The sequence below is a fragment of the Podarcis vaucheri genome (genome assembly GCF_965113315.1).
Source record: "Podarcis vaucheri genome assembly, chromosome: 6".
NCBI classification, from domain to species: Eukaryota; Metazoa; Chordata; class Lepidosauria; order Squamata; family Lacertidae; genus Podarcis; species Podarcis vaucheri.
Window position 1 is genome coordinate 29,949,052 of NC_138764.1, and position 24,451 is coordinate 29,973,502.

Consider the following 24,451-nt stretch of genomic DNA (forward strand, 5'->3'; position numbering starts at 1 on the left):
GGGGGGAGGAATCACAGACCATCAAGAAAATAATTCAGTCTGATGTGTGCATCCCTGCCCTGGAGCTATGCTTTGCAGCATTGTGGTGTTTAAAAAAACAGTTCTTCCTCCAGTGAGGAAGTCCTGTTGGTTATGTGTGAGGTGCCAGCAGAAATGTAAGTAGCTGCACTTTCTGAGGGTTGTATTTTCACTTGGTTTCAGGGCCCTGCTCAAGAAGATTTCAGCCACCTGCCTCCAGAACAAAGGCGGAAAAAACTGCAGCAGCGAATTGATGAACTTAACAGAGAACTACAAAAAGAGACAGATCAGAAGTAATTTTGCTTTTCTGTTATTGTATCTTGACCTTATCTTTACTTCTCAAGATGTCTCTTCTGCAAACATCAATTTGTCTTTAACTTTCTCAGTGTTGCTCATAAATCCTCTCAAACCCCATAGTTTTGGGGGTGTCCTTAGTGTTAAGAAATTGTACTGCTTTCTCTTCCTCCCTCCTCAGTTTCATTGTTGCAAGGAAAACAGCTTTCTAATTCGATATACTTTTTTTTTCTTTCTACAGAGATGCGCTCATCAAAATGAAAGATGTATACGAGAAAAACCCGCAAATGGGTGATCCGAGCAGTCTTCAGCCAAAGCTGGCTGAAACTATGAGCAACATGGACCGCCTTCGAATGGAAATTCACAAGAATGAGGTTAAAATCTATTAAGACATTTCGAAAGAAGGCTGGTATAACATTTCAGATGCCTCTAGATAAGGAATCCTCCAAAAAATTCTGAAAGGGTATTCATAATGTGGGGAAAATCCTAGTTGCTTTTGCACTCCATCCATTTACAACAACTGCCACTTTAAAGCCACCTGGCTTTAATGTTTCCAATTTAGTTAACAAGGAGAGATTTGTAAAAAGTCCTATGGCAGTTCTTGCCTGTACCTTTAGAGGTGTTCGAGCCCTGAAACAAGAAGCATGTAGCTATTCTCTACAGAACCAAATAGCTGGAAGAGCACTGGTTTGAAAATATTTTTGCAGATTCAGTTTTTCTGTATCTGTGGTACCACAGAGCTGACAAATCGTGCACTTATGGGTATGGATTGGGAGACTTCCTGAACAGAGGAGTGAGTTAAGAGAAACTGAAGAATTTTTAATATAGTACTGGCGGCGTGTAGTACTTGTATATACCCATCAACTGCCCCCCCCCCCGGGACATCCCATTTTTTTCTTGCAAGAGGACAGCGACCAAAATGGCCGCCACAATCTCCGGCTGCACTTTTTTCAGGCATGGCACCGCAAAACGCACATTTTTTTGGGTGCTGTGCCCCAAAAAGCCCTTTTGGGAGGAGCCACGAACTTGTATGGTAATGTGAGTTGTGCAGGAGTGCAGCCCGGGAAGATGGTGTCCCAGTTTTTGTGCCCCTTCATATTGCTCTCAGTTCCAGAATATTGCTTTAGAATACGAATCTGTTTTGAGAACAGTTAAGATGTTTGTTTGGTCTCTTAAGCATTTATTTTGTTACTGGTGCCAAATGATCTCTCTCTGTCTGTCTCTGTCTCAAGGCCTGGCTTACTGAAGTTGAAGGTAAAGTAGCAGCAAGAGGAGACCGTAGACACAGCAGTGATATCAACCACCTTGTAACCCAAGGACGAGAGAGGTCACTATATTTATCTTTTAAACAAAGTTCCCTGTCTTTGCACTGTCGTTTTCTAAAACAGCAGTCACTGCATCCATCTAGAATTTGATTAAACAAAAAGTATTGCCTTTGCCCCCAGAACCTCCCCAAACCCTTTTCCACTTAGTTTTCTTTTCTTTCCTTACTTTAAGCTCACTTCCCAGTGATCTAGCCCGGGGGTGGGGAACCTGTGACCTGCTGCATATTGTTGGACTCACATCAGTCCCAGACAGCATGACGAGTGAATAAGTCCAGCAATAGCTAGAGGTCGATGGGTTGCCCATCTCTCATCTAGGCACTGCAGTTGTAATTGCTGCATTACACAAAAGCAACGTTTTTGTTGCTGGAGCTGAAAAGAGAAGGTGGAATTGCAGATAAATTAGGACTTCTTCAAATCTTGTCTTTTCCTCTCGTGTGTGTGTGTGTGTGTGTGTGTGTGTCCAGCACATTTTAGTGTTCATTTTGTACACCTTTTGAATTACGACCGTTTGAATGCTTGAAATTTGAGTGATGAGTGTTTAAATTTATAGGCTTTCCCTTGGAATGCTTTTTTAATTATTGTATCTTTTCATTGATTGCAACACTTTAAGATGAGCCGTATCCATTTTTAAAATGAATTATTTGATTAAAGAATTGCATCCAACTTCAGATAGTTTCCTATTCCCTATTCCCTCCCCTCTCCTTAAAAGGGCCGGTGAGGTATTTATCTCTCCTTAGCTGCAGTTAAGGAACAACCGCTCTTCACCTTTTTGTAACTAGCAAGGTGAAACTGAGGCTTAGTCAGTCCCTGCAATGACCCAAGGAATGTGGCCTCTGATTTAGAAAGCTGTATCAAAAAGATGGAAACCACACACGTACAATTTGTATTTTGGGTAGCCGATGAGGAACGGAGCCCGTACCCTATCTTTTGCCTAGCAAGCAGACTTCAAGGACTCTGAATGTTCTTGCTTCATGAGCACAGTGGTACCTCGGACTAATAACAGTCCTGTTTAAGAACGATTCAGTTTACAAACTCCGCAAAACTGGAAATAGTGTCCTGGTTTGAGAACTTTACCCCCAGTCTAAGAACGGAATCCGAACGGTGGAAGGGCACTGGCAGCAGGAGGCCCCATTGGGGAAAGCGCGCCTTGGTTTAAGAACGATTTTGGTTTAAGAACAGACTTCCGGAACAGATTAAGTTCATAAACCGAGGTGCCACTGTATTGGCATACATGCATACAGTTGTCTTTTCCACTCTCACAGCCATGCATGGTTCTGGGGAGGCAGAGGAGAAAATGATAGCAGTTGCATAATTCTCTTCCCATAGACAGAGCTTTAAAAGAGCATTTCTGTATTCTGCCTATTTTGATCCGATAAGCTCTGTTCTGAAACCAGAGCTCCTTCTTCATCTAAGGACTGTCCTTGGATCCTATCTATACTCCCTGCCTATGCCTGTATTCATCCGTAGCAATAAGTATTTATGGGTTTGCCATGCACAGTTACTGTGAGCTGAAACGGGGGTCAGCAAATGTTATGATAAGCTTATGGGAAATGCTGGGGTTCTTGGTTTGCAAAGTGTGAAGGTTCCCTTGTCTCAACCATTGCATTGCAGCCCTGAAGGGAGCTACACCGATGATGCCAACCAAGAAATTCGAAGCCCACCCCAGCAGCACGGCCCCCATAACGAATTTGACGACGAGTTTGAAGATGACGATCCCTTACCAGCCATAGGACACTGCAAAGCTATCTATCCTTTCGATGGTAAGATTAGCTTAAGGGAGATATATTTACAAACACACAAAAATGTGTGTGAATCCTATATATGGCAATTACCTTTTGCCTTACCTAGATAATAATTGTCTGCATATAAACGATTCTAGCAGCTGGTTTTGGTTCTGGGAAATCATGCCATAAATCATTTTTGTTTAACAGCAGAAAAATGCGGCAGCGTGGTAACAAAACAAATATGTTAGATTAGAAAAACAGCCATTGGCGCGCGTTCAGCTTTGCAACAAGAGACCATGTTTTGTCTCCTGGCCTACAATTGGAACATATGCTCCGCTTCACAGATTTGATGTTTCCTCCCATGGGTGGAAAACGAGAGCCGAGGGAGCTTGCATTTAAACCCTGCGAGAGCTGTGGCGAAGGTTTTCTTATTGTGTGTGCGTGTGTGTGTATCCCCATTTCCTTCTAGGTCACAATGAAGGCACTCTGGCGATGAAAGAAGGGGAGATTCTGTACATCATAGAGGAAGATAAAGGGGATGGGTGGACTAGAGCCCGGAGGCAGAACGGAGAAGAAGGATACGTGCCAACATCCTACATCGATGTAACTCTAGAGAAGAACAGTAAAGGTGCAGTAACCTATATCTAACCTCCAGCCCGTCAGCTTAGCAATGAACATTCCTTAAAGAATCCTGAAGCACACAGATGGATGGAAAGTGTTAAGAGCATTCAGGAAGCCTTTCAGTCTGTTGTTCACCATGTGAGCTCGTCCGGGGATGTCTACTGAAGCTGGAAGAACGTCTGCGTTTAAATGAGTCTCTTGACACAGCTTTGGCCAGTGCCATGTCCATAAGTCTTCTTTCTCTGCCTCTGTCTGCTTCAGGGCTTCTAAGCGTTATCCTACAATCAATGGTTAATCTGTTATGATTTTGATAGTTTTCTTTATTTTTATTTTTTGGGGAGGAAAACTTTTTACTGGCTTAAATGTTTTTTAAAAATTGATCACTGTTACTATTATTTCCATCGCATCAGTGTGTACAGTCCGTTAGCCAACCCCTGCCCTCTTCCCAAATCCGCCCCACCCCAAAAAAATTTTCCCCAATACCCAGCTAATAACTATAAGCCCAGTGCAGTGAAAATGGCCCTGCTGCAGATAAAGTGGGCGAGCGGCTCTGCTTTTGCTTTTCTGAATGCAAGCCTTTCCTCCTTGTTCCCTTGCCCTGTTCTGCATTGTGCATGGAAAACGGCTGGCAATCCAGTGCAATGAGGGGCAGTTCAGAAAACAAAGAAACTGTTTCTGCTGTGAGTGTACAAGCCATTGCTTAGGTGTAAGAGGTTCCTGCTAACGTTTACAAACATGACTGTCGTGTACGCATTATTGCAGTTTTTACTTTGCAACATCAATGAGCAGCACTTTCCCATCTTACAAAGGATGAATGTGGAAGGTAGCTGGGGAAGTGAATAGCTAGTAACTGGGGACTCCGCAGGCGTGCAGCATTCTGATGTGCCCTGCTTTACTTCGTTCCTACCAGTTAAGGACTTTGAATGTAACGTGGGTCGCTGAAATGACTTCCTTCTGCTTGGGATTCCTGACGAGGCTATTCTGTCCGTAAAAGGCAACTTCCTCTTCTCTTGCACCGACACTCTTGGGGGGGGGGAAAAACTCTCCTGGGAAATATCTATTCCAGGAGTCCAGGCAACGCTGCATCTCAATTTCGTGTGCACGAATTCGGTGTGGACCACCCCATTCAGTCCACCAGAAGGAGCATATCTCATACGTGAAGGAAGGCGGACGCTGGTGAGCTCCCCTTTGCTCAAATGAAAATCCCTGTGTGCACATTGGAGCGCCCAGGCCTGGAATAGAACGCTGGACTCTGATGATTGTCGCTGATGCACCTATATAAGTAGAATTTTCTAAGTGCTACTAGATAACCTGTACATTTTCACTTGGTCTGGGGAGTTATTCTGGTAGCAAAGTTGCACTAATTTGCTACTGGATGAGCTGCTGTCTGGAAGCTAGGAATGCTTGAAAAGACTTGGTGCCATTACCTGTGCATTGGATTTATTTTCTAACCATTTAGAGGGGTTATTTTATTTTATTTTTTACTTTATTCTTCTCTCTCTGAAGGCCTCTGGTAATTCTGTTCTTCTCTTTTTTCCTCTTGGACTGCAGGTTCCTGAAGCGGGTTTCTGAGAAAATGGGCGAGATGTTGAAGGAGGTTACATGCAGCTGCTTTTTTTATTTTAGGGGGGTGGGCGAGGGAAGGAAGGGGGTAGGGAGTTAGGCCCAGCAAGATGGGCAAAAGCCAGTTGCATGAAGGCATGCAGGCAAACATGACCCACTAACCATGTTAGCATCCCTCTGTGTATTCAAAATCGTTACAGTAAAGCCACAGCTCCATTTCAGCAGAACCAAACCACCTGAAAACGCATTCCTTCTGTGGTTCTGAAAAAGCCCTACTTTTGCTGTCTTCCCGTTGCATTGCCTATTGGCTGTTTCGGCTGCCTCATTTTCCATGCCCATTTTGAGCTGGCATTGAATTGAAACCATGTCATCCTTCACAGTCTCTGCCTGTGCCACCTCCATTCTCGCCCTAACCTCCTCCTGCATGTCTAGATACGTATCAGGACTGCCTGCCTAATGTTTTGTATTTCCATAGCTCTTCCTCCTCTTCTGCGTTCGTAGCAAAACCAGACTTTACTGTAGTTCTGTTATCTCCAGCACTAAAGTTTGTTTTCCTTTTCATTTCAGTTTCCACTTAATGCTGCTATTGTTACCTTTTTCTTTTTCTTCTCATTATGACCATCATCATTACATTCCAGTTCTTCTTTTTTTGTGTTGCGAGTGATGTGCAAAAAAACCTAACATTCATTTTGATTTGGGGGAAAGGAACGTGTCCCAGCAGCCCATCCTCAGCACCTCAATAACCTGTGAGCACTGAAAAGCCTGAGATTTAACAGCACAGATTTTTTTTCCACCACAAGACAAAAACGACTGTTTTCAGAAGTGCTTGCCATTCAGATGCTGCCTTAAAACTCTCGAGTGCCTAAATCTGTTGATTGCCAACGCTTACCACTTCAGTATCCCACAAAGGGCTCTGAGCCTCTGCTCCGAATGACCTCCTGCATCTTTCTACAGTACTACAGCTGCTGGTAGCCTTGGCAGATGCTTTCTGGGCCTCTGCCACAACATGATACATGGTGCATTGTAAACTTTATGCATTGGAAGCAAAACACATGTATCGTTTTCATTTTATGTCTAATGAATGTTTTTAATAGGATTTTTATGGAGCCTTTTTTTTTCTTTCCTTGATTGTCTCTTATTTCTTGAGTTGGCGGGGCAGGGTTGGGTTGGGGAAAGACTCCAGTTTCTAATTAACTGCAGTGCTAGTCTGTTTCCAAGTGACGCTTCATTGTAAGGACCATTTGAAAAAATTGGAGTGATACTTTGTAATGATCTATGTGCACTTTTACTTGTAAACATTTGAGATTTGAGAAATGTTTATACATGTAAATATAGTTGTCTGCAGCACACACCCCATATTGCCCACGTTGTTTTGTCTGCCATTTGTGAGTTCTGTTAATGAAATCATCCCTACATCTAAAATAAATAGGGGAATCTTAGAATATGGGGAGTTGGGAGGGAGGGAGGGAGGAACCATTTAAGTTAAAAGCTTCATTGATCCAGCTTTTTTTGCTGTTTGTGGTAATGTTAAAAACAAACCAACCAGTTTTCTAGGGGTGGGGTGGGGGGGTGAAGCAATATTTGGACACAGCAGTGCTGGATTCCTTTAGAACTTTTTTCAGTGTTATTAGGAATTGTACTACCAGTAAAACTAAATCTGTGTGACTATTGTGGTCTCTTCTTTTTATTATTAAGTGTGCCACTATTACGCAAATGACATAGTGTATTTGCAGGGGCAGCGGGGGGGAATTAAACACTAAAGGTTAGATTTTTTCAGATATCGTAAACAGGGTTATTTATATGATGTGACCTCTTTACTCATTACTGACAAAACTACATTGTATTAGTCATCCAGCTTTTGGGTTTTTAAAAGACCAACCTAGTGGTTGTTTTTTTTTTAAAAAAAAGAATATTATTATTTCAAAGTTAAATATAATGAGAAAATGTTCTCAATATAACTTGCAGCCAAGAGCCCTGTAGATTTTGCCTAATGAACTCACGGGCTTCTACTAAATAACTCAATAGCAAAGGACTAATAACCGTTCTTTCATGCTACTGTTTTTCTAGGAACAGGATTTGTTTCCTCAGGAGATATTCTTTCTGTGGTATAAGGCACAGTGAATTTATGAGGGTTATTACATTTAAAGGGAGGGGGGAAATATTTGTACTTGCACAGTTAGCTAAAATCATGCTGAAATTTTGAACATGATGAATTGTCTTGAGTCTTACAACTTTCCAGTAATTTTTAATCTTTTGTGCACGTGTTGATTTTTAAATGTTTAAATGCTTTGTTAAAAAATAGTGGTTCTCTTGAAAATATTTTCATGGAATTAAAAGCAACCTTTTCATGGCCCGGACAATTTCCTTGTCTTCTGTTGCAGGCGAAGGAATAGGTGGCTTTAGGTGCCTCCCCTTTTTAATGTTAACATGCTCTTTCTTGGAATAAGGCAAGAGCGTTCATTTGGTTAGAAGGACCAAGCCCCCCGTTTTCCTGTTAGCAGGCCCAGTTCAGACAAGCAGATTTAATCCCTGGTGCCAAAACTAAGGCCCCAAGTTAGCTGAACAATTCCTTTACATGACCGGTTAACTTGCATTCTATAACCCTTAACTTAGTTCCACTTGAATTTCTTCACATGCTTTAGGAAGGAGTTAGAGGATGGAGCAAGCTGAGGGGCAAAGAACCTCTAGTAACATCAGAGCCTTTCAGCATGCCTGGGTAAGTGACCATATAACAAATAAGCAGCATTGTTTGATCTGGTATGCAGAGGTGGGTGGAGTACAGAATTCAGTGGGGGGGGGGAGTGGCTGGTGGTTGGAGAATTCAGGATGGAATAACTTGGGACATTGTCATTGTAGCTTCTGTGCAGTTCCACATATGCAGAAAAGAGCTTTGGAGCTTTGCAAAGTTTTTGGAGCAAGTGTCTACCCAGCCCCCTCTCCCTTAATCAGTGCCGTCTGTATGTGTGCCAAGGAGTAGCAGCCAGCATGCTTGCAGATCAGTTACATTCTCCATTTGAGCCCTGTTTTCCTTGGTAGACCTTTGGGCAGCTGCCTCCTTCGTCTTCTGCTGGCTTCAAAATCCAGAGCGGGCCTTTTGTGTGCTCATTCCTTAGCCTTCTAATGCCAAAGAAGTGGAAACTGTGTCAGAATTTTGTGACTCTTGACTGGGAAGCTGCAGATTAAGACATGCCTTACGATGATTGCAGGGCATGTGCTTGAAAGCGATGAGGAATATACTAGAGTGTGAAAGCTATCCAAAAAAACCCTTGGCATTATTTTGCTTTACTTCTTTCTTTATTAAGTGTCGCATTTCCCAGCTTGGCTAGTTTGATAAAAAGCTGTGGGCAGCAGGCCATGGTGGAATCAAGTGCCTTTTTTTGTTAAGTCTGGTTGTTTGGTCTGTCTTGGGATTCCTGTCATGGTCACCACCATGCCTTCCAGCACACAGGCAGAAAGATAGATGGGTGTTTTTTCTTGGAGCCATTGTTGAACAAACTGGTTGCAGGGAGAGAATGTTTTTGCCTGTATAGTTCCCTGATACTTTATGAGGAGGGAACATATAGGTACTTTAAACAAACAATAGTGTGGCTGGTGCTTTATGAAGTATCACAATCCAAAGTAGTCACCTTCCCTCCCAAGCCTTTGTCTACTCTTTCTCCATATACTCTGCAGACGGCTTGATTCAGGCATCAGGGGATCTGAGAAATGTTACGTGATATAAGTAATGAAATACATTTGTGGTAACAATTGTGGACAGGAGGCAGTGAGGGCTCTCAAGGCAGGAGAGCAGAACATAAAAGCAGTTTTAGCCAAGGAAGGGGGCCAGAATTACAATGTTGTTATGACGTGGTGAACTTACAGATGCTGCTGGATGCATCCTTTATTTTGTAATTAGTTTTGAAGGATTTTGTGTTACAAGACAGACAGGGGTACATTTATCATTACCACTTCATTTACATTTAGTGAAACTTTTGTTGCAGACATCTTGTGGCTGGGAGAAAAAAAGAGTGTGGGGGGAGAAGGTACTGTTCTTTTGTTCTGTTGCCTAGTGTAGGGGTTTGTGTCAGCATCATGTGGGTAGGTCCTTTACGTATTAATTTTTCATTGATATTGTGAGAGATTAGGGGGGTCCTGAGCTTGCTTGGTTGCAGTGTTGCTAGTGTATATGTGGGGGGTCAGGTTAGCCATATTGATTTGTATGCTTGGGGGGGGGAATAGGTCATTGTCCTGTCTATGTGATTAAGGGGGACCATACTGGGGTGAAGGCATCCTCCTTTGCTTGTCCCTGTGCTAGTTTTAAGTTTGTTGCTCAACTTTTCTAATAGGGCAGTTTGCCATACATTTGGTACCAGTGGTCTGTGTTCATTCCTGATAGGTCCTTGCAGTGTCTAGTTTTGTTTCTGGCTGCTGAGAGCAATGCCATCATCCTTTATCACTACCCTTGCTGCTTGGGGCTGATGGAAGTTGGAGAGAGAAGAAAGTTCAGGAGGAAATATGAGCAGGTCAGTTCTGGACAGCTTGGGCCCCTCAGTTTATCCACTCCCATTTCACTGAGGCAAAAAACCCCAAAACACTTCCACCATGAGATGCTTTAATTCACAAGCGCATGTACAAGTTTCCCTATCCGTTTTAAGGGATATCATACAACTGATACCTTCTGCAAAGCCATTCCAGTAACTTCTAGTTTTACTTACATTATAGTTTATTAATAACATTATTTGATGCAAGACTAAAAATACTCTAATAAAACCACTGTGTCAGCAATACTTTACGTAACAGGACAGTGTCTTTGTTGAGCGAGAGATAATTAAAGATATCCGTAATAAATAAATAATGATTCCTTTGTAAATCAGTAGTCAAATCTTATTAGGCAACTAAATAAAAAAAATGCACATGGTGCAATTTACAAATCCTGAAGGTGCTGCAAATGAAACTGCATACAGCAGAAGTATGCAAAAACGACTGGCAGTGGCAACAAGTTCTCTCACACCCCCTTCAGCAATTCTTCCTCGATTATGACCCAGAAAGCGCTACCCTTTTTCTCAATGGGCCGTGCCTGTGAATTCATATTGTGATCCCTGTTTTGGCTGGAATCACTACTGCCAGTAAGGAGAAACAGTTTTTAAGAATGTGCCAAACAAAAAGTCAGTCAGGGAATGCAAATATTCCTGGGAAATACTTTTCAGGAAGTACTTCCTCCCCCCCCCCCCCCCCAGGCACCCTCTTCTTACTCTGAGGGGATAGGGAAAGGCAAACATTTGATACAGGGCTGTTTTACAGTGTATTTTCTTTAAGTTAAGTAACTGAACCAACTGTATAGTTGAGTGTCCATTGAGCATTTCACTGCTCAATCTGCTTTGCTAAAGGGGGTTCTAATTTTCGGGAGAGTGCAGTTAAGATCTGGTTGAATTTCTCGTATCTTTCACTTTGGTTAACTTGTGCTCCTTTGCTGCCCCAGAGCAATCTCATCTGAAATTCTGTTTTGAAGATCTCATTCATCTCGTCGTCTGGCTGAAAACCTGATGGGAGGAAATGGAAAACAAATTACTGTAAAATAGCCGCCTCACCATGAAGGCATCCAAGACAAGCACCTTTTACTGCAACAGACTGAAAAGGCCAGCTCAGAAGTCTGGCAATGCTCCTTCTATGCAGGAGCATCTGTAGAAGCAAACTTCGTGATCTGGTGATAAACCACGTTGTTTACCCTGCTTTCCTACCACAGCGCTGCAAGGTGTCAGAGTGACATCGCTGAGGTGGTTTCGCCCCAGGGAGGAAGCAGCTTCGCAACCCAGTCCTTCTCCTGCTTCTCCACTGGCTTGCACAGGGCTCCGTTAACGGCCTAGGTAAGGGAAGCAGCAACCACACACCTTTCGGCAGAGCAGTTTCATGGAGCTGCCACCTTGTGCAAGCTGGTGGCTCCGTAAAACTGCTTGGCTAAGGCAAGGACAGCCATGCTCCTCAGCAGAGCAGTTTAAAGAAGTGGAAGAACAAGCAGTATTGGCGCCTCACCAAAGCAGCTTGTTCTTTCCTCTTTACTGGTATGAGGGCAGTTTCACTCAGTGGTATATCGCGGGTGAAGCTGGACTCAGGAGGTATATACCACCTGAGTGAAGCTGCTGTTGCAGTCTGCCCATAAGGCAAAGGAGCTGCCACTGCTACGCCACTGGGTCAGATTACAGTGGTACCCCGTAAGACGAACGCCTCGGAAGACGAAAGACTCGCTAGACGAAGTTTTTCGTTTTCTTAGCCGCTTCGCAAGATGCATTTCCCTATGGGCTTGCTTCGCAAAACGAAGCTTGCCCCGCAAGCTCCGGGGATAGCGGGGAAGCGCAGCGCGTCTTCCCCGCTGTCCCCAGACCTCTTTTGAAGCAAGGGGCGGCGGGGAGAAGATCGCTTCTCCCCGTTGCCAGCCCCTCTCTCCCCGGACCCCTTTTGAACCAAGGGGCGGCAACGGGGAGAAGCGATTCTCCCCGCTGCCCCTTCCCTTGCTTTAAAACAGGTGCGGGGACGTCTCCATAGGAACACATTGATTGATTTTCAATGCATTCCTATGGGAAACCGTGCTTCGCAAGACGAAAAACTCGCAAGAAGAAAAAACTTGCAGAACGAATTAATTTCGTCTTGCGAGGCACCACTGTATCATTCTTCCACATGACTGCATCCCTAGGGGATGTTCTTCATATAAAAAACTAGCCACTTTGAGGAGGGTACCCGAACTGGAGGGCTGCCTCCCATCCCCCCAGTGACCAAACTGGATAAACAAGGAAACTAGTTCTGGATCTGCCAATCTCATCCCATAAAGCTTTTGTCATCTTAAAAACCTTTTCATCCAACCATACTTTAAACCTGGTAAGGAGAAATGTTTCTCATAGATGTATCGCCTACAACAAAGCCTAAACATCAGCTTCTTAGGCCCCATTTGAAGCTGTGGTGCTTCAAATATAACTAGTCATGGCAAGTACCTAAAAAGGGCAGGTACTTTGTTCCTCAGTTGAATCAACTTGCAAGGCTTAGCTGGTTCCAGCCTACAACACTCTATAGACATGGGCAACAAGCACAGCGTACAGCAAAGCTGCTACTTTATGCAGACTGCAAATACCAGGAGGTGCATTTGATGCACATCCATCCTGCAACATCACTCTGCAAGGGAAGCTCTAAGAAACAAGACCTGCTTTCAACAACCCTGGATGCGATTCCATCCCCCCTCATTTCTGTGGAATTAAACAGTGTGCAGCAGTACATTCCCCTCTTACCTGCTAACATCCTTTCCGCATTTGCGCTGTACAGGTCAGCATTCTGCGCTATCAAGCGAGCAGTCGCCAAGTGTTTCAGCATTATTTCGCAGCTTTGGTCCGTGTTCTCCCACACGTCCATTCCCTCAAACACAACAGCCTGGCGCTCCAGAAGCATAACAAGAGGCATCAGCAGGGGTACAGTGACCACATTCTGTGGAACGCAGGTTGCCTCTGAAAAGGAGGTAGCAAACAAAACATTTACATTTTGCCCCCTTGCTAGCTAGAGGAACCAGCCTATCTCATGTCATACACAAGCAGGATTTCATTAATTTGCTGGCTATTTAGTTCTGTAATATGACCACCAATTCGCCCCAAGCAAAATGCTGGCTGATGTAGATACAACCCCTTTCGTTGGTTCCTCCTTCTCTCCCTAACCATGACTTGTGCTCTTTCTTTGGCAAGTGGATAAAAAAAGTTGACCTGGCCATAGGTTTCTTCTTGTTGCATCACCAGAGAAGCAAATTAGGTGTTCAGTGGAAATTATTCACTGTTCCTGAAAATCTAATTCATGCATTGCACATGGATTATTTTGTTCAAAGCATTTCAGTGACAGGGAATGATAGAATACCCCTCCTTCCCGAGTTATTTTTCCCACACAACAGGAATGAACCATGAGTAAGGCAGGATGTCGTTACATCTAATGCATTTTGTCCGTTACCATCACTTTTAGGACTCGGGCTTTCTCCCGCACTCTCCATTAATGCAATAACAGATGTGGCCTATGGACTTGATTAGACTCCACTGATGATGACAGTGATAAATGTGATGCAGCTGCCCTAACTTACCTCTTCCTTCATGCAAGGCTTTGCTGAACGGCTTTAGCTGCTTCTCATATATAATGGCTGTTTGTGTGTAGCAGTGTCTCAGAGCGGTCCACGTTTGCTCTAACCTTGTGACCTGTAGAGGAAGAATAGCCAAACTGTCAAGCAGTCCCTGAACAACAAAAATTGAACATGGTGCAACTTAAAAGAAGGGGTATTTCATACAAATCAGCACCATTTTGCTGCTGTTCCATCAAGTGTGCAGTTTGCATCCTCAGAGAGCAGAGGCTGCCGGTGGGAAACTGCCATAACATGCTGTATAAAGCGGCAGACTAGAACATTTGCTTGTTAGCTGAAGCCGTCCCAGCCACCAGCCCTCCTAGGTGTTTAAAAACAGCTCATCCCAGCAAAGGGCTGCAGCAAATCTGCTTCCTTTAAAGGACTCCCTTTTAGCAGTAAGCTTGGTTGGGCCCTCCAACCTGTTTGGAGTCCCAAATTTTGGTCTCCAGCTATTTTTGGACTACAACTCCCATCATTCCTAGCTAGGACTAGTGGTCAGGGATGATGGGAATTGTAGTCCAAAAACAGCTGGAGAGCCAAGTTTGGAAAACCCTGTAAAAACAGTTCTTCCCAGATATCTGATCCCAACAAAGGGGTGTAGCAAATCTGCCACACTTTGGAATGACTTGTTTTTTAGCAGTAGGCTTGGGCCCTCCCAAGTCAGCAGTTCAACTCAACAAACCCTCCAGCCTGCCATTTTACTTGTGGATGTGCGTTACCCATAAGATCTAATGAGCTTGGCTACACTAAAGCTAATTCCTGTATAAATGATGAATTTGCAAATCTGGAAGCGGATCGTTGATCACCCAGCATATTTCTTAGCGCCTGTTAGGAATAATTGTGCATCTTGAACTACAATTGTAAATGCTATTCTGCGGTGCCGGAATAAGAAGCGCTGTGCACAAGGATGTGAATGACGTCTACTCAACACTGGCTCAATCTCTAGCCCTAGGGTTTACTCACCATATTTTAGTAAAGATACAAATATGAGCGGTAAGGAGGACAGCCACAAATACAGAAATGCCGCAGGTCTGCAAACACTGGCCAACCCCACTCGATGATCAGGGAAGATGGGACTAAATCTGGAGAACCATTCCTGACAGTAAGGTGGTGTGTGTTTTTTACCAGCCCTGTGGATCATTTTTACCTACCAGTGAGAGTAGCATTGAAATCAGTTTGGATTCTTTGCTGCTCTTCACTCGCAGCCTTCACTCTTTGCCTACACTTAATTCCTTATACTACAGAAGGCTTCTTAATTATAGTTGAGGAAATCCTGGCTTACATGCTATTTATTAAGGTTAGCAAGCCAATTATGAACGTTGGTTAATGAGTGAACTTAAACCACAGTTAGTAGACGATAGTTAAGTTGCTGCGATGGGTTCAAACATAATGCTAAGCTGTGATTTAATAAACAATGGCTTAGTTTTGTGTGTGAACCCCTCACGTGGGTGCAATCTTACAGTCTGCAAAGTGTCCCAGGAGTCATAGGATAGATTGGATCTACCCATCCAATATCAGAGAGGAAGAGCCAATGTTGGAGACACCTCTGGTCAAGCCAGGGTGTTGGGAGGAGGAGAGTCGGGTATTCCAGAACAGGAAATGAACAGAAGAATGCCAGAACCTTATCCAATGCCTTGCTCAGCACAAAAGGCAGTTCCTCTTCCCCCACACCTTAAGACTGCATGTTAAATAGTTTAATGTGGGGAATTCCTTTTACCTGAGGCATTTCCAGAGCTTTCATTATAGCTGAAAATGCATACAGATCCCCCATGGAGTCTTTGAGTTCCACAGCGACCTGGATGATCCTGTTTAACGTTGCAACTCGTTCTTCCAAGTTTCCTGTGCAGCCGAGAATATCAACTGCTATCCCTATTGCCATGGTGTTGTGTCTAAAGGGGGAAAGAGATCAGAAACAGTCTTAAGATATCAGGAGAGCCATGAGATTTCACGCTGCCCGTGGAACTGAATCCAAGCACCAATATGACCTTAAAGTACTGTGGTGATGTCATGCAGCATGCATTTATTTATAATAAAGCAGGAGATCTGAAGAAAACAAGTGCTCTCTGTTCTTAGAGGTTGCACAGCACACTCGCAAGCAGGCACTTCCTTCCTGGAGGAACCTTTCTGAAAGTGTGTCTGTGGATATTATTGTTTTTATAGCTTTAAAAATGCTTTTCTTCTTACTGCTCCCCAAAATAAATTGTCCAATTAATCATTTAGCCGATCAAAATATTTAAGTCAATTAAGTGAATAAAAATTGCAAGTATTGTTAAATACATTTCAATCTGCCGCAGTGTGACAAATCTCTATGTAAGAGGAAAATATTCGTTTAGAAGGATCACACAAGAATAATCAACCTGCCAGCTTTCATTGGCTTAATTAATGATTTATTATCAATGTGGAGATGGCTCCCTCTTAGCTCATTTCTTTGTGCATGCAGCAAACCATGATCCCTGGGCTTAGATTTACATCCAAAATCGGAATTGTCATCTGTTCCGCTCAATCCAAGCAAGATTGGCTTTACTCTATGGTTTGTTTGAAGCATGCCAATCCAGGAATCATGGTTTGTTAACTCTTGCTTGCACTAGGAAAGGAGTGCAGTGGGAGCCCTTTCCATGTTTACAATAAGCCATTATCTATGGGTAACCATGATGTGGGACATGGCCATTGTTTCAGTATGAAAACTAGCCAATCATCAACCTAATTGGCAGCTTTTCAAAATCTTTGGGGCTATTTAAGCAAGCTCCAGCAGTGAGTTTGAGAACATTCAGAGTGAATTCTCTCAACGCCTAACTCGTCGTAGCTACCCACCCTTTCAAGGAAGAAGAAAGGGAAAGGAGAGACAGTAATGCCTGTGACCAGGCATGACGGGCCAACAAAAGAATGCCAGCCCAGTTGGAAGGGCCTGGGAGGAAAGAACTTGCCAGCCCCCATGCTGGCAGCAGAGGTGCCAAGACTGGCAAAGCAATTTGAAGATGTCTGTGACAAAAGCACAGGAGTGGGTCATCTCGTTGCTTGGCAAGAGGAGCAGGAGGAGCTATTTGCCAGTCAGACCGTTCCGTGCAATGGGTCTCTCTCTGATCTGGAGCAGGAAACCATGGCAACCACATGGTTGGCTAAAAGCTCTAAACCACTGCATGCAACTTTTTGAAGAGGAGGGGCAGCCTGGTGGCTTTGAATGCAGACAAGGTATTATTCTGTAGGCCTCAAAGGAGGCTTTCAAAGTCCCTGAAGAGATGTTTTGCACTTAAGATTCCTGGGATTATCTGTGCTGGCGACATGTGGGAACATAAGGCATTTAGTTTTTCAGGTCTTTTTGGACTTATTTCCTGCTTAAGAATACCTTCCATTAAAAAATAATAATACTTCCCTCGATATCATAGTTTATTTACAAAAACCTGCTCACAGTTCATGATTAAATGCTTCCCAACCCACCCCCGCAATGTTGGTGTCCATGTAAACATGCTCAGAAGCTAATAATAATAATAATAGGTTCAATTTTTTCCTTGAATAGTCGTTTTGTAAAAGGTGCTTAGCCTCTCAGCAGCCCACCAAAATCACACCCTATCACTGAGAATCTATTAGTATGTCATCCATTAGGAATCTATGCCATAATAGATAAATAGTGGGAGGAAAGGCAGAACTGACAAATACTTTTTTTACAGAGAAGAACAATGAACCCCTGACAATTTTCCTCGGCAGCCTGACATTTTCCGCAGAGCCTAGAAGGGGAAGGGAACTTGTAAGGTAGCAATAACAGCGTTTACCTTTCAATTATGTCGAGGCGCAGTTGGTGTCCATACGGCAATGTAATAAGTTCCAGGCCTGAATTCACTCCCATGATTCTCCTCATCTCTTCGGAGACCTCCAGTATCCTAGCAACCTGTCAAGTGCAGCAAGAGTGCGTACGGAATGAGTCAGGGTGGAGACAAGGCAGCCTGAACATTAACCAACATTTATGCTGAAAACCCTCAGCAGCCCCAATTGCTCCTTACTGCTTTACATGCCAGAGCAGCTACCATCCAAAGGCTGCCAGCCTGCTCAAGCAATTCATAAAACGTAAAGCAGCTTCTCTCTCGAAGGGACACATGATTGTTCCGTTCAAATGCTTCATGGGGATCCAGTGTTGGTTATACAGAGCTCCTGCTAGGGTTGCCAACTTTTCAGCCTGCAACTGCAACTGTGCTTTCAATAGCTGCTTTTATCAGATGGTGACGCTTGTCTCCACACTGTGAAAGGGTTCACCTGTTGATTTCTATACATGGGTACTTTTAAAGCGACAAAAGAGCAGGTCATTTTCCCTGCTCCTCCCAACCCCCAGTCAGCTGGCAAACCCCCAAGCTCCCCTTTCCTTGCTGTTCCTCATTCCACTGCAGCCCACCATGAGCCTCAAGAGCTGTTCCCCATAGATAAAATTCCCTTCCATGGTCCTCGCTTGGGTGGAACTGTTACCAAGCTCACGGTTCCTTTCTCATCTTAACACTTAATTCTTTTTGCAACGAATTTTAGCATGTCAATAAGACTGTTTCTCTAGTTGAATTAGTAACTTTTAAAAAAGCCAAGCAAATATACTCAAGTGTATAGATTTCTACTGCATACAGTTTAAGCTATAGGTTTGTTTCAGCTGTGTTGGGAAACAGTAATCAACAAAAATTGTCCATTTGAGCACAGCGTAATCCTAGCAGGCAGTCCCAGGACATGGTATAGAAAAGGCACACAATGGGGTGTTGTCAAACATCCCAAGAGCTGGCCATGTTGAAGCTACAGGGGTACTACCAGAGAGATCTCTGTGTGAGATCCTAAGTTTCATCATGGAAGATGGGTTACAAGCATAGGAAACAGTGGTATGGCTTTCTCATTTACCCTAACTACAGGTGGAGAGGGAGGCAGAGAAAAAGCCCAAACAGAAAGGCAGCAATCTCTAGGCTTGCCAGGGGAAAGGTGAACCAATCAAGAGATCAATCTATGCTAGGATTTGTTTAACCTCCCGCACAGGAACACAACACATTTGTTGCACTAAATGACATGAAGCAAAGCAAATGCACCTCAAAAGGTGAATTTAAAGCGGTTTATTAAGGCCTGACGTGTTTTAAGTCAGACAGCTCTTCTTCAGGGCTAAACGAACCCCTAAGGAATTGGGTTTGGCTGCTGGCGGCTGTCTTGATTAAACTGTTGCCCACAAGTCAACCGCTTTGAAAAGCACTTGAGCCTTTCAATAAAATGCTTCAAATTCACCTCCTTCCTGCATTTTTGTACCCCTTCTGCTAATTGTTGCCATCCACTGGTCTCAAGGGACAATGGAGTGCATCTCCAGTGGTAAAGTCAAACCACTAGAGAATCACAGCACCTGCTGTGGCTGCAGAGACCTCTAACTCATAACTGCTGCGTTACCAGCACCAAAGTGACCTCTCCAGGGCATAAGCCTGGGCAATGCATATGGAAGTCCTGGGCTGCCCGAACAGGTCCTCCCTCTCAGCCTCATTGATGTGGTCCAAAGGAAAGCAGGGCAATATGTTTGGCACCAGCTTGACTGCAAGAGTTGCCAGAAGGAGGTGTACAAGGTGCCACCCAACCACCTTAGGGACTCCACTCTGGATTTGTTGAGGGTTTACTCCTTAGCCTTTTCTTCTCACAAAGATGTCCCTCAAGGCAGAGGGTCTCTGCTAATAGTAGCCATATTATACACAATGCAACCCCACCCATTCAACCCACATCAGTTGGAGGTGACATGACCCTTGCTGCTAACAAAAGGGGCATGCCGGTGAAATACAGTGGTACCTCGGGTTACAGATGCTTCAGGTTACAGACTCTGCTAACCCAGAAATAGTACCTCAGGTTAAGAACTTTGCTTCAGGATGAGAACAGAAATCGCACGGCGGTGGCAGCGGGAGGCCCCATTAGCTAAACCGGTACCTCAGGTTAAAAACAGTTTCAGGTTAAGAATGGACCAGAACGAATTAAGTTCTTAACCCAAGGTACCACTGTAAAGAGGTTTATGCACAATTGTCTCTTCCTTTATGACCACCATGTTACTGTGATTTGCCCAAACACTTAAGTCACTTGTGCATACAGGAGGTCCTGTGTGAGATCGTCTGGGTTAGCCATTCACCCCCTTCCCAAGATCATCACCAGGAGGTGTGTTACAGCAGCAGGCCTGTGACAGCATTGCCAGCTTTATCACCAACAGATAAGGCAAGAGAAACATCTGGCACATTTTACAACATCCGCCAGAAATCTTTGATGAGTCATAATGGCCTCATATTTTACAGCATCGTCGAAGTATCCAGCATCATCCTCATGAGGGACCTCTAGCCCCTCTGGGCTGCAGGCAGGTGGCACTAAGTGTCATTAGTAATATTACCCTCACTCTCTCTAATAACGGGCCCCAAATGCTACTTGGCTTAACCAATCTCATCTGGAGACCCTCCTGTGACCGGGGCAAATGCAATGTCAGGAGACAGGCAATTCCTCTAGTGCCCGGTTTAAACTGAACATAAATATAGATTAAGCTCTCAGAGTGGAGTGCTCTAAGTAATGAGGAGAGTGCCGGAAAGGTCCTCACCGTCCCTCTTGGTGCAATGGACTGCAGCTGATGCCAACTTGATTTACAGAATCCTCAAACAAGCTGTTGATTCTAACAAGCCTGTAATAGCTTTAGGGGGAAGCATTCAAAGGAGTGTCACTGAACCGATGACAGTAAGAGGGGAGATAAGCTGTGAAGCAGTATGTAGATAATGCCATTTGACACCTGGGTGGTATCAAGCAGGGATTCAAAGTAATGGGTCATTCTCACAGAAAGTGAGCGGGGAAGATGTGCTGCAGCACAAAAGACTGCTTTTAATCCCCATCTCCCAAATAAAAACAAAGCTTATCCCATTAACTTAGGGTGTTTCCATATACAGTGGTGCCTCGCAAGACGAAATTAATTCGTTCCGCAAGTCTCTTCGTCTTGCGAGTTTTTCGTCTTGCGATGCACGGTTTCCCATAGGAATGCATTGAAAATCAATTAATGCGTTCCTAGGGAAACCACCTTCAGACCAGGTCCGGGGACAGTCTGTCCCCGGACCTCTTCTGAAGGCTGGGGGGGGGAACAGGGGCTTTTCTTCCCACCCCCAGCATTTTAAAAAACCCCGGGACAGCGGAGGACTTCTCCGCTGTCCGGGCGATCTTAAAATGCTGGCGGGCAGCATTTTAAAATCGCCCCGGGACAGCGGAGGACTTGTCCGCTGTCCGGGGCGATTTAAAAGCCCCTGGGAAGGCAGGCGGGGGGACAAAGACTTTTGCCCCCCGCCCGCCTTCAGAAGGTGTTCCCGCCCCGCCACCCGGCTTCGGAGCAGTGTTCCGAAGCCCGGCGGCGGGAGGAGGCGTTCCCGCGCCACCGCCCGGCTTCGGAGGAGGTCCGAGGACAGTGGGGAAGACGCGCTGCGCTTCCCCGCTGTCCCGGATATTTCCCTATGGGCTGTCGTCTTGCGAAGCAAGCCCATAGGGAAATTCGTCTTGCGAAGCGCCTCCAAAACGGAAAACCCTTTCGTCTAAGCGGGTTTTCCGTCTTGCGAGGCGTTCGTCTTGCGAGGTACCACTGTAGCAAGCTCACCAGCCAACTGTTGCCTCCAAACATGAAACAAAACCTAGAAGAGGTACTTGTGATCACAATAGCTTGAAGTGACCACTGCAGGTTTGTATACAGCTGTTGCCATATCTTCCCACCCTGCCAGTACTTTTGGATAGGCATTCGTCAGCATGGCTCTTGCAGTATGCAATGTGACCAGCCCATAGAATCACAGAATTGTAGAGTTGAGAGAGATCCCAAGGATCATCTAGTCCAACCCCCTGCAATGCAGGGATATCAACTAAAGCACCCATGACAGATGGCCATCCAACCTCTGCTTAAAAGCCTCCTCCAAGGAAGGGAAGTCCACCATCTCCTGTTAGAATCTCCTTTCTTGTAACTTGAATCCATTGGCCGTACCCTCCAGAGCAGAGAAAGCAAGCTTGGTCCATCCTCCATGTAACAGCCCTTTAGATATTTGAAGATGGCTATCATATCATCTCATTTTTTAAAAAAAATCTCCTAGACTCCCTGTGGCATTCCTAGTGATATCTATCACAAGGAATCCTGTCCTCTGCAAAAACCTGCTGCTTAAATTGGCAAACTCTAGAGCCTGCTCCCAAGTATACCCCAAACAACTGCCAGGAGGATCTAAATTCTTTGTTGCTACAAACACAGATAGCTTCACTTATTTCAAAGACAGCTCCGCTAGAGGGCAGAGTTAGCATGCCAGGAATCTTGGATCCAGCTGCTGTGGAGTCTATGTAGTTATTTGCTACCTTGCTGGCTGCATCCTGGGACAGATACACGGGAAATAGAAAGTGATTTGGGCTTTTACCAAAACTCAGGTAAGATCAATACTCCTACAATAAATGAGCATTCCTCTCTAGCTCTTGCAGCCTCTTCTGCCAATACAATGCACAAAACTATTTCCTGGAGCTGACTGCTTCCTGACAGTCACAATTCCTTCTGGGCAAGTAACATGCCAGAAACCACTAGCCTTGATCTGTCCATATATGAATGCAGCCAGTCAAATCAGCAACAGCACCAACCGGCTGAGCTCAGCGGAGGCAGGTTTAAATTCAGCTCCCTTCTGCCCCTCTAATTGCTATGATTTAATTGAGGCTACGCTGTTCTGGCTGCTAAGTCAGATCTGGAGTCAAATGTGCTGCATTATGCTGTTCTGCATTGAGCGTGCAGAAGCAGAAATCAAGCACCATGTGTTCTGTGGCTCAAAAAATGCCTTTCACCAGAGATGAGTTGGTGCACAGGCTGCATGAACCCTCTCCTGCCACACTGTCCTGCTTGTGTTAGGGTCCGTGCTGGATTACTGCAGTGCACGTGTTATGCGAGGCTGCTTTTGAACAGCATTTGAAAACTTGCCACTGGTCCAAAATGTGGCAGCAAGCGGTGGAACCACCAACACAATAATTTTAAAGAACATACTGTACACATGTAAAGCACAAGAGAACCCTGGGAACTGTAGTTTCCCCTCATAGAGCTATTACCTCCCAGCACCCTTAACAAACTACAGTTTCCATGATTCTTTTTTTTTTGGGGGGGGGGAGTCATGTGCACTGGATGTACTTTAAATGTAGGGTGCGGATGGGCTCCTTGTCATTAAGAAGGATCTGCCACAATGAAATGCCCTTTTCCTAGGTTACTAGTTTAGACAAATTCCTGGTCTGATCTAAAATGGCTACTACTCTTGAAAGGACACTTCCCTTTAGCGTTATTTACCATATTGGCCGGAATGGAAGACGCACCCGCAAATAAGCCACACATTTAAAATTCAAGGTTTATTTGTGGGTGCAGCCCACCTCCTGGCACTACCTCCCCAAGCCAGTGCTGGGGGAGGCTTGGGAGTGGTGGGTAGGCGGCAAACCACTGCCCTGCGCTCCTGGGCTGCTCTGGGGGGAGGGGGGGAAGAGCCATGCAGTTTTGCCAGCGGCCTCCCCCCATTCCCCCTTCCTTAGGAGGCTTGGGAGCAGCGGGCAGGCAGTGCGCTGCTTCCTTGGGGGGGGGCTACGCATTAAGGTCATGAATATAAGCCGCTCTTTAACTTTTTACGGCCCAAATTTGGGGGGAAAGTGTGGCTTATATTTGGGCCAATACAGTACTACTACCTTTTTTTTTAAAGAAACAGACAGTTTACCTTGCAGTCCATTTTAAGCATATGCAGAGCGATTCTCTTTGCACTGTTGTTTGTGAACAGCTCCTTGACCCTTTTCAGCATGGCTGTCTCCAAGGGTTTGTTTTCCAAGGGAAGGAGCTTGGACCCAAAATCGTTAGGCCTGAAACTGGAGACCATCTCAAGAACAGGCGCGACAAAGACGCTGCTCTCTTGGCACATCTCCGTCTGGGCCACGAGTGGGTCCGCAGCACTCAGCAAAGAGTCATTGTCGCCCAGGATCAAGTAGCTCCTTTTGGAATGCCTGGATGAATGTGTCCCATTCTCCCTCGTTGCCAGATGCTCTACAAAGCTGTCCTTCTGGCATAAAGGTTGCTTTGTCACCCCGCAGTCTGTGGGAAACGCTGCGTTCAATTCACAGTACAGGGCCTCCGAACCGTGCGGTGGCCTCAGAAAGGGGACTTTGCTGGGCTTGGGCGGAGGCCTGGGGTACAGCTGGCTGTCAGAACCCCTGAGAGCATCGATGAGCTGCAACTCAGAGGCAGCTCTCCGGAACATCTGAGGGCTCAGTGTGGGCTCACTGCCTGTCCTGAATGCTGGCGACTTGGGACAAGGGCTGGTTTCAACTTCAGTTCCCTGAGATGGGTACCTTGAACCTGGAAGTTAAAAGGAGGAGGCAACACAGGTTAGGAGCTAACAAATGGCAAGGGAGCAGCGCTTGTCAGGGAGACAGAGAAGGAAGAAGACTTCCAAAATCTAGAACCACATGCCTTGGCAAGAAATGGCAGGCTTTCCTTCCCATCCCAGTCATTGCACAGGTGATGGGTGAGCAAGGTGTTGAAAGGCCGCAAGTGTGGCTGACCTCAGGAGTCACTCACGCAAAAGGGTATCACAAAGCAATCTACCCCCGTCAGGTTTTCACACACTGAAGTGGCCTTGTGAAAGTGTTCACTCAACAAATTACAGGCTGTTTTTTGAAGGGTGGAGCATGCAGGCAACATGCAGCCCCCAGGCCCATCTTCCCTCCTCTTCTGTGCGCTGCAATGTACTCACATTCGAGAACTGGAGTCCCCTGAAGAGCACAGAGGGAGGGAGGGATGCACAAACCAG

The 24,451-nt window shown here is 45.1% G+C and overlaps 2 protein-coding genes across 8 annotated transcripts in view; one reads left to right on the plus strand and one right to left on the minus strand.

The window, feature by feature from the left end:
- FNBP1L (formin binding protein 1 like) overlaps positions 1-7,905 on the plus strand; it is a 74,393-nt gene extending 66,488 nt beyond the window's left edge. For 3 of the 4 annotated variants that reach the window (XM_082227923.1, XM_082227920.1, XM_082227922.1), the window contains 5 exons: positions 202-311; positions 554-686; positions 1,545-1,639; positions 3,249-3,397; positions 3,831-5,009. In XM_082227923.1, coding sequence (XP_082084049.1) covers positions 202-311; positions 554-686; positions 1,545-1,639; positions 3,249-3,397; positions 3,831-4,009 — 666 coding nt within the window. In that variant the 3' untranslated portion in view covers positions 4,010-5,009. Of the gene's footprint in view, positions 1-201; positions 312-553; positions 687-1,544; positions 1,640-3,248; positions 3,398-3,830; positions 5,010-5,533 lie in introns of those variants that run through there. The other variant, XM_082227921.1, reaches the window with a different exon arrangement.
- Positions 7,906-10,119: 2,214 nt separating this feature from the next.
- The window catches only part of BCAR3 (BCAR3 adaptor protein, NSP family member), a 90,409-nt gene continuing 76,077 nt past the window's right edge, over positions 10,120-24,451 (minus strand). For all 4 annotated transcript variants that reach the window (XM_082227829.1, XM_082227830.1, XM_082227832.1 and 1 more), the window contains 6 exons: positions 23,366-23,997; positions 17,429-17,544; positions 15,379-15,550; positions 13,626-13,737; positions 12,799-13,011; positions 10,120-11,064 (listed from right to left, as the gene is read on the minus strand). In XM_082227829.1, coding sequence (XP_082083955.1) covers positions 10,886-11,064; positions 12,799-13,011; positions 13,626-13,737; positions 15,379-15,550; positions 17,429-17,544; positions 23,366-23,997 — 1,424 coding nt within the window. In that variant the 3' untranslated portion in view covers positions 10,120-10,885. The remainder of the gene's footprint in view (positions 11,065-12,798; positions 13,012-13,625; positions 13,738-15,378; positions 15,551-17,428; positions 17,545-23,365; positions 23,998-24,451) is intronic.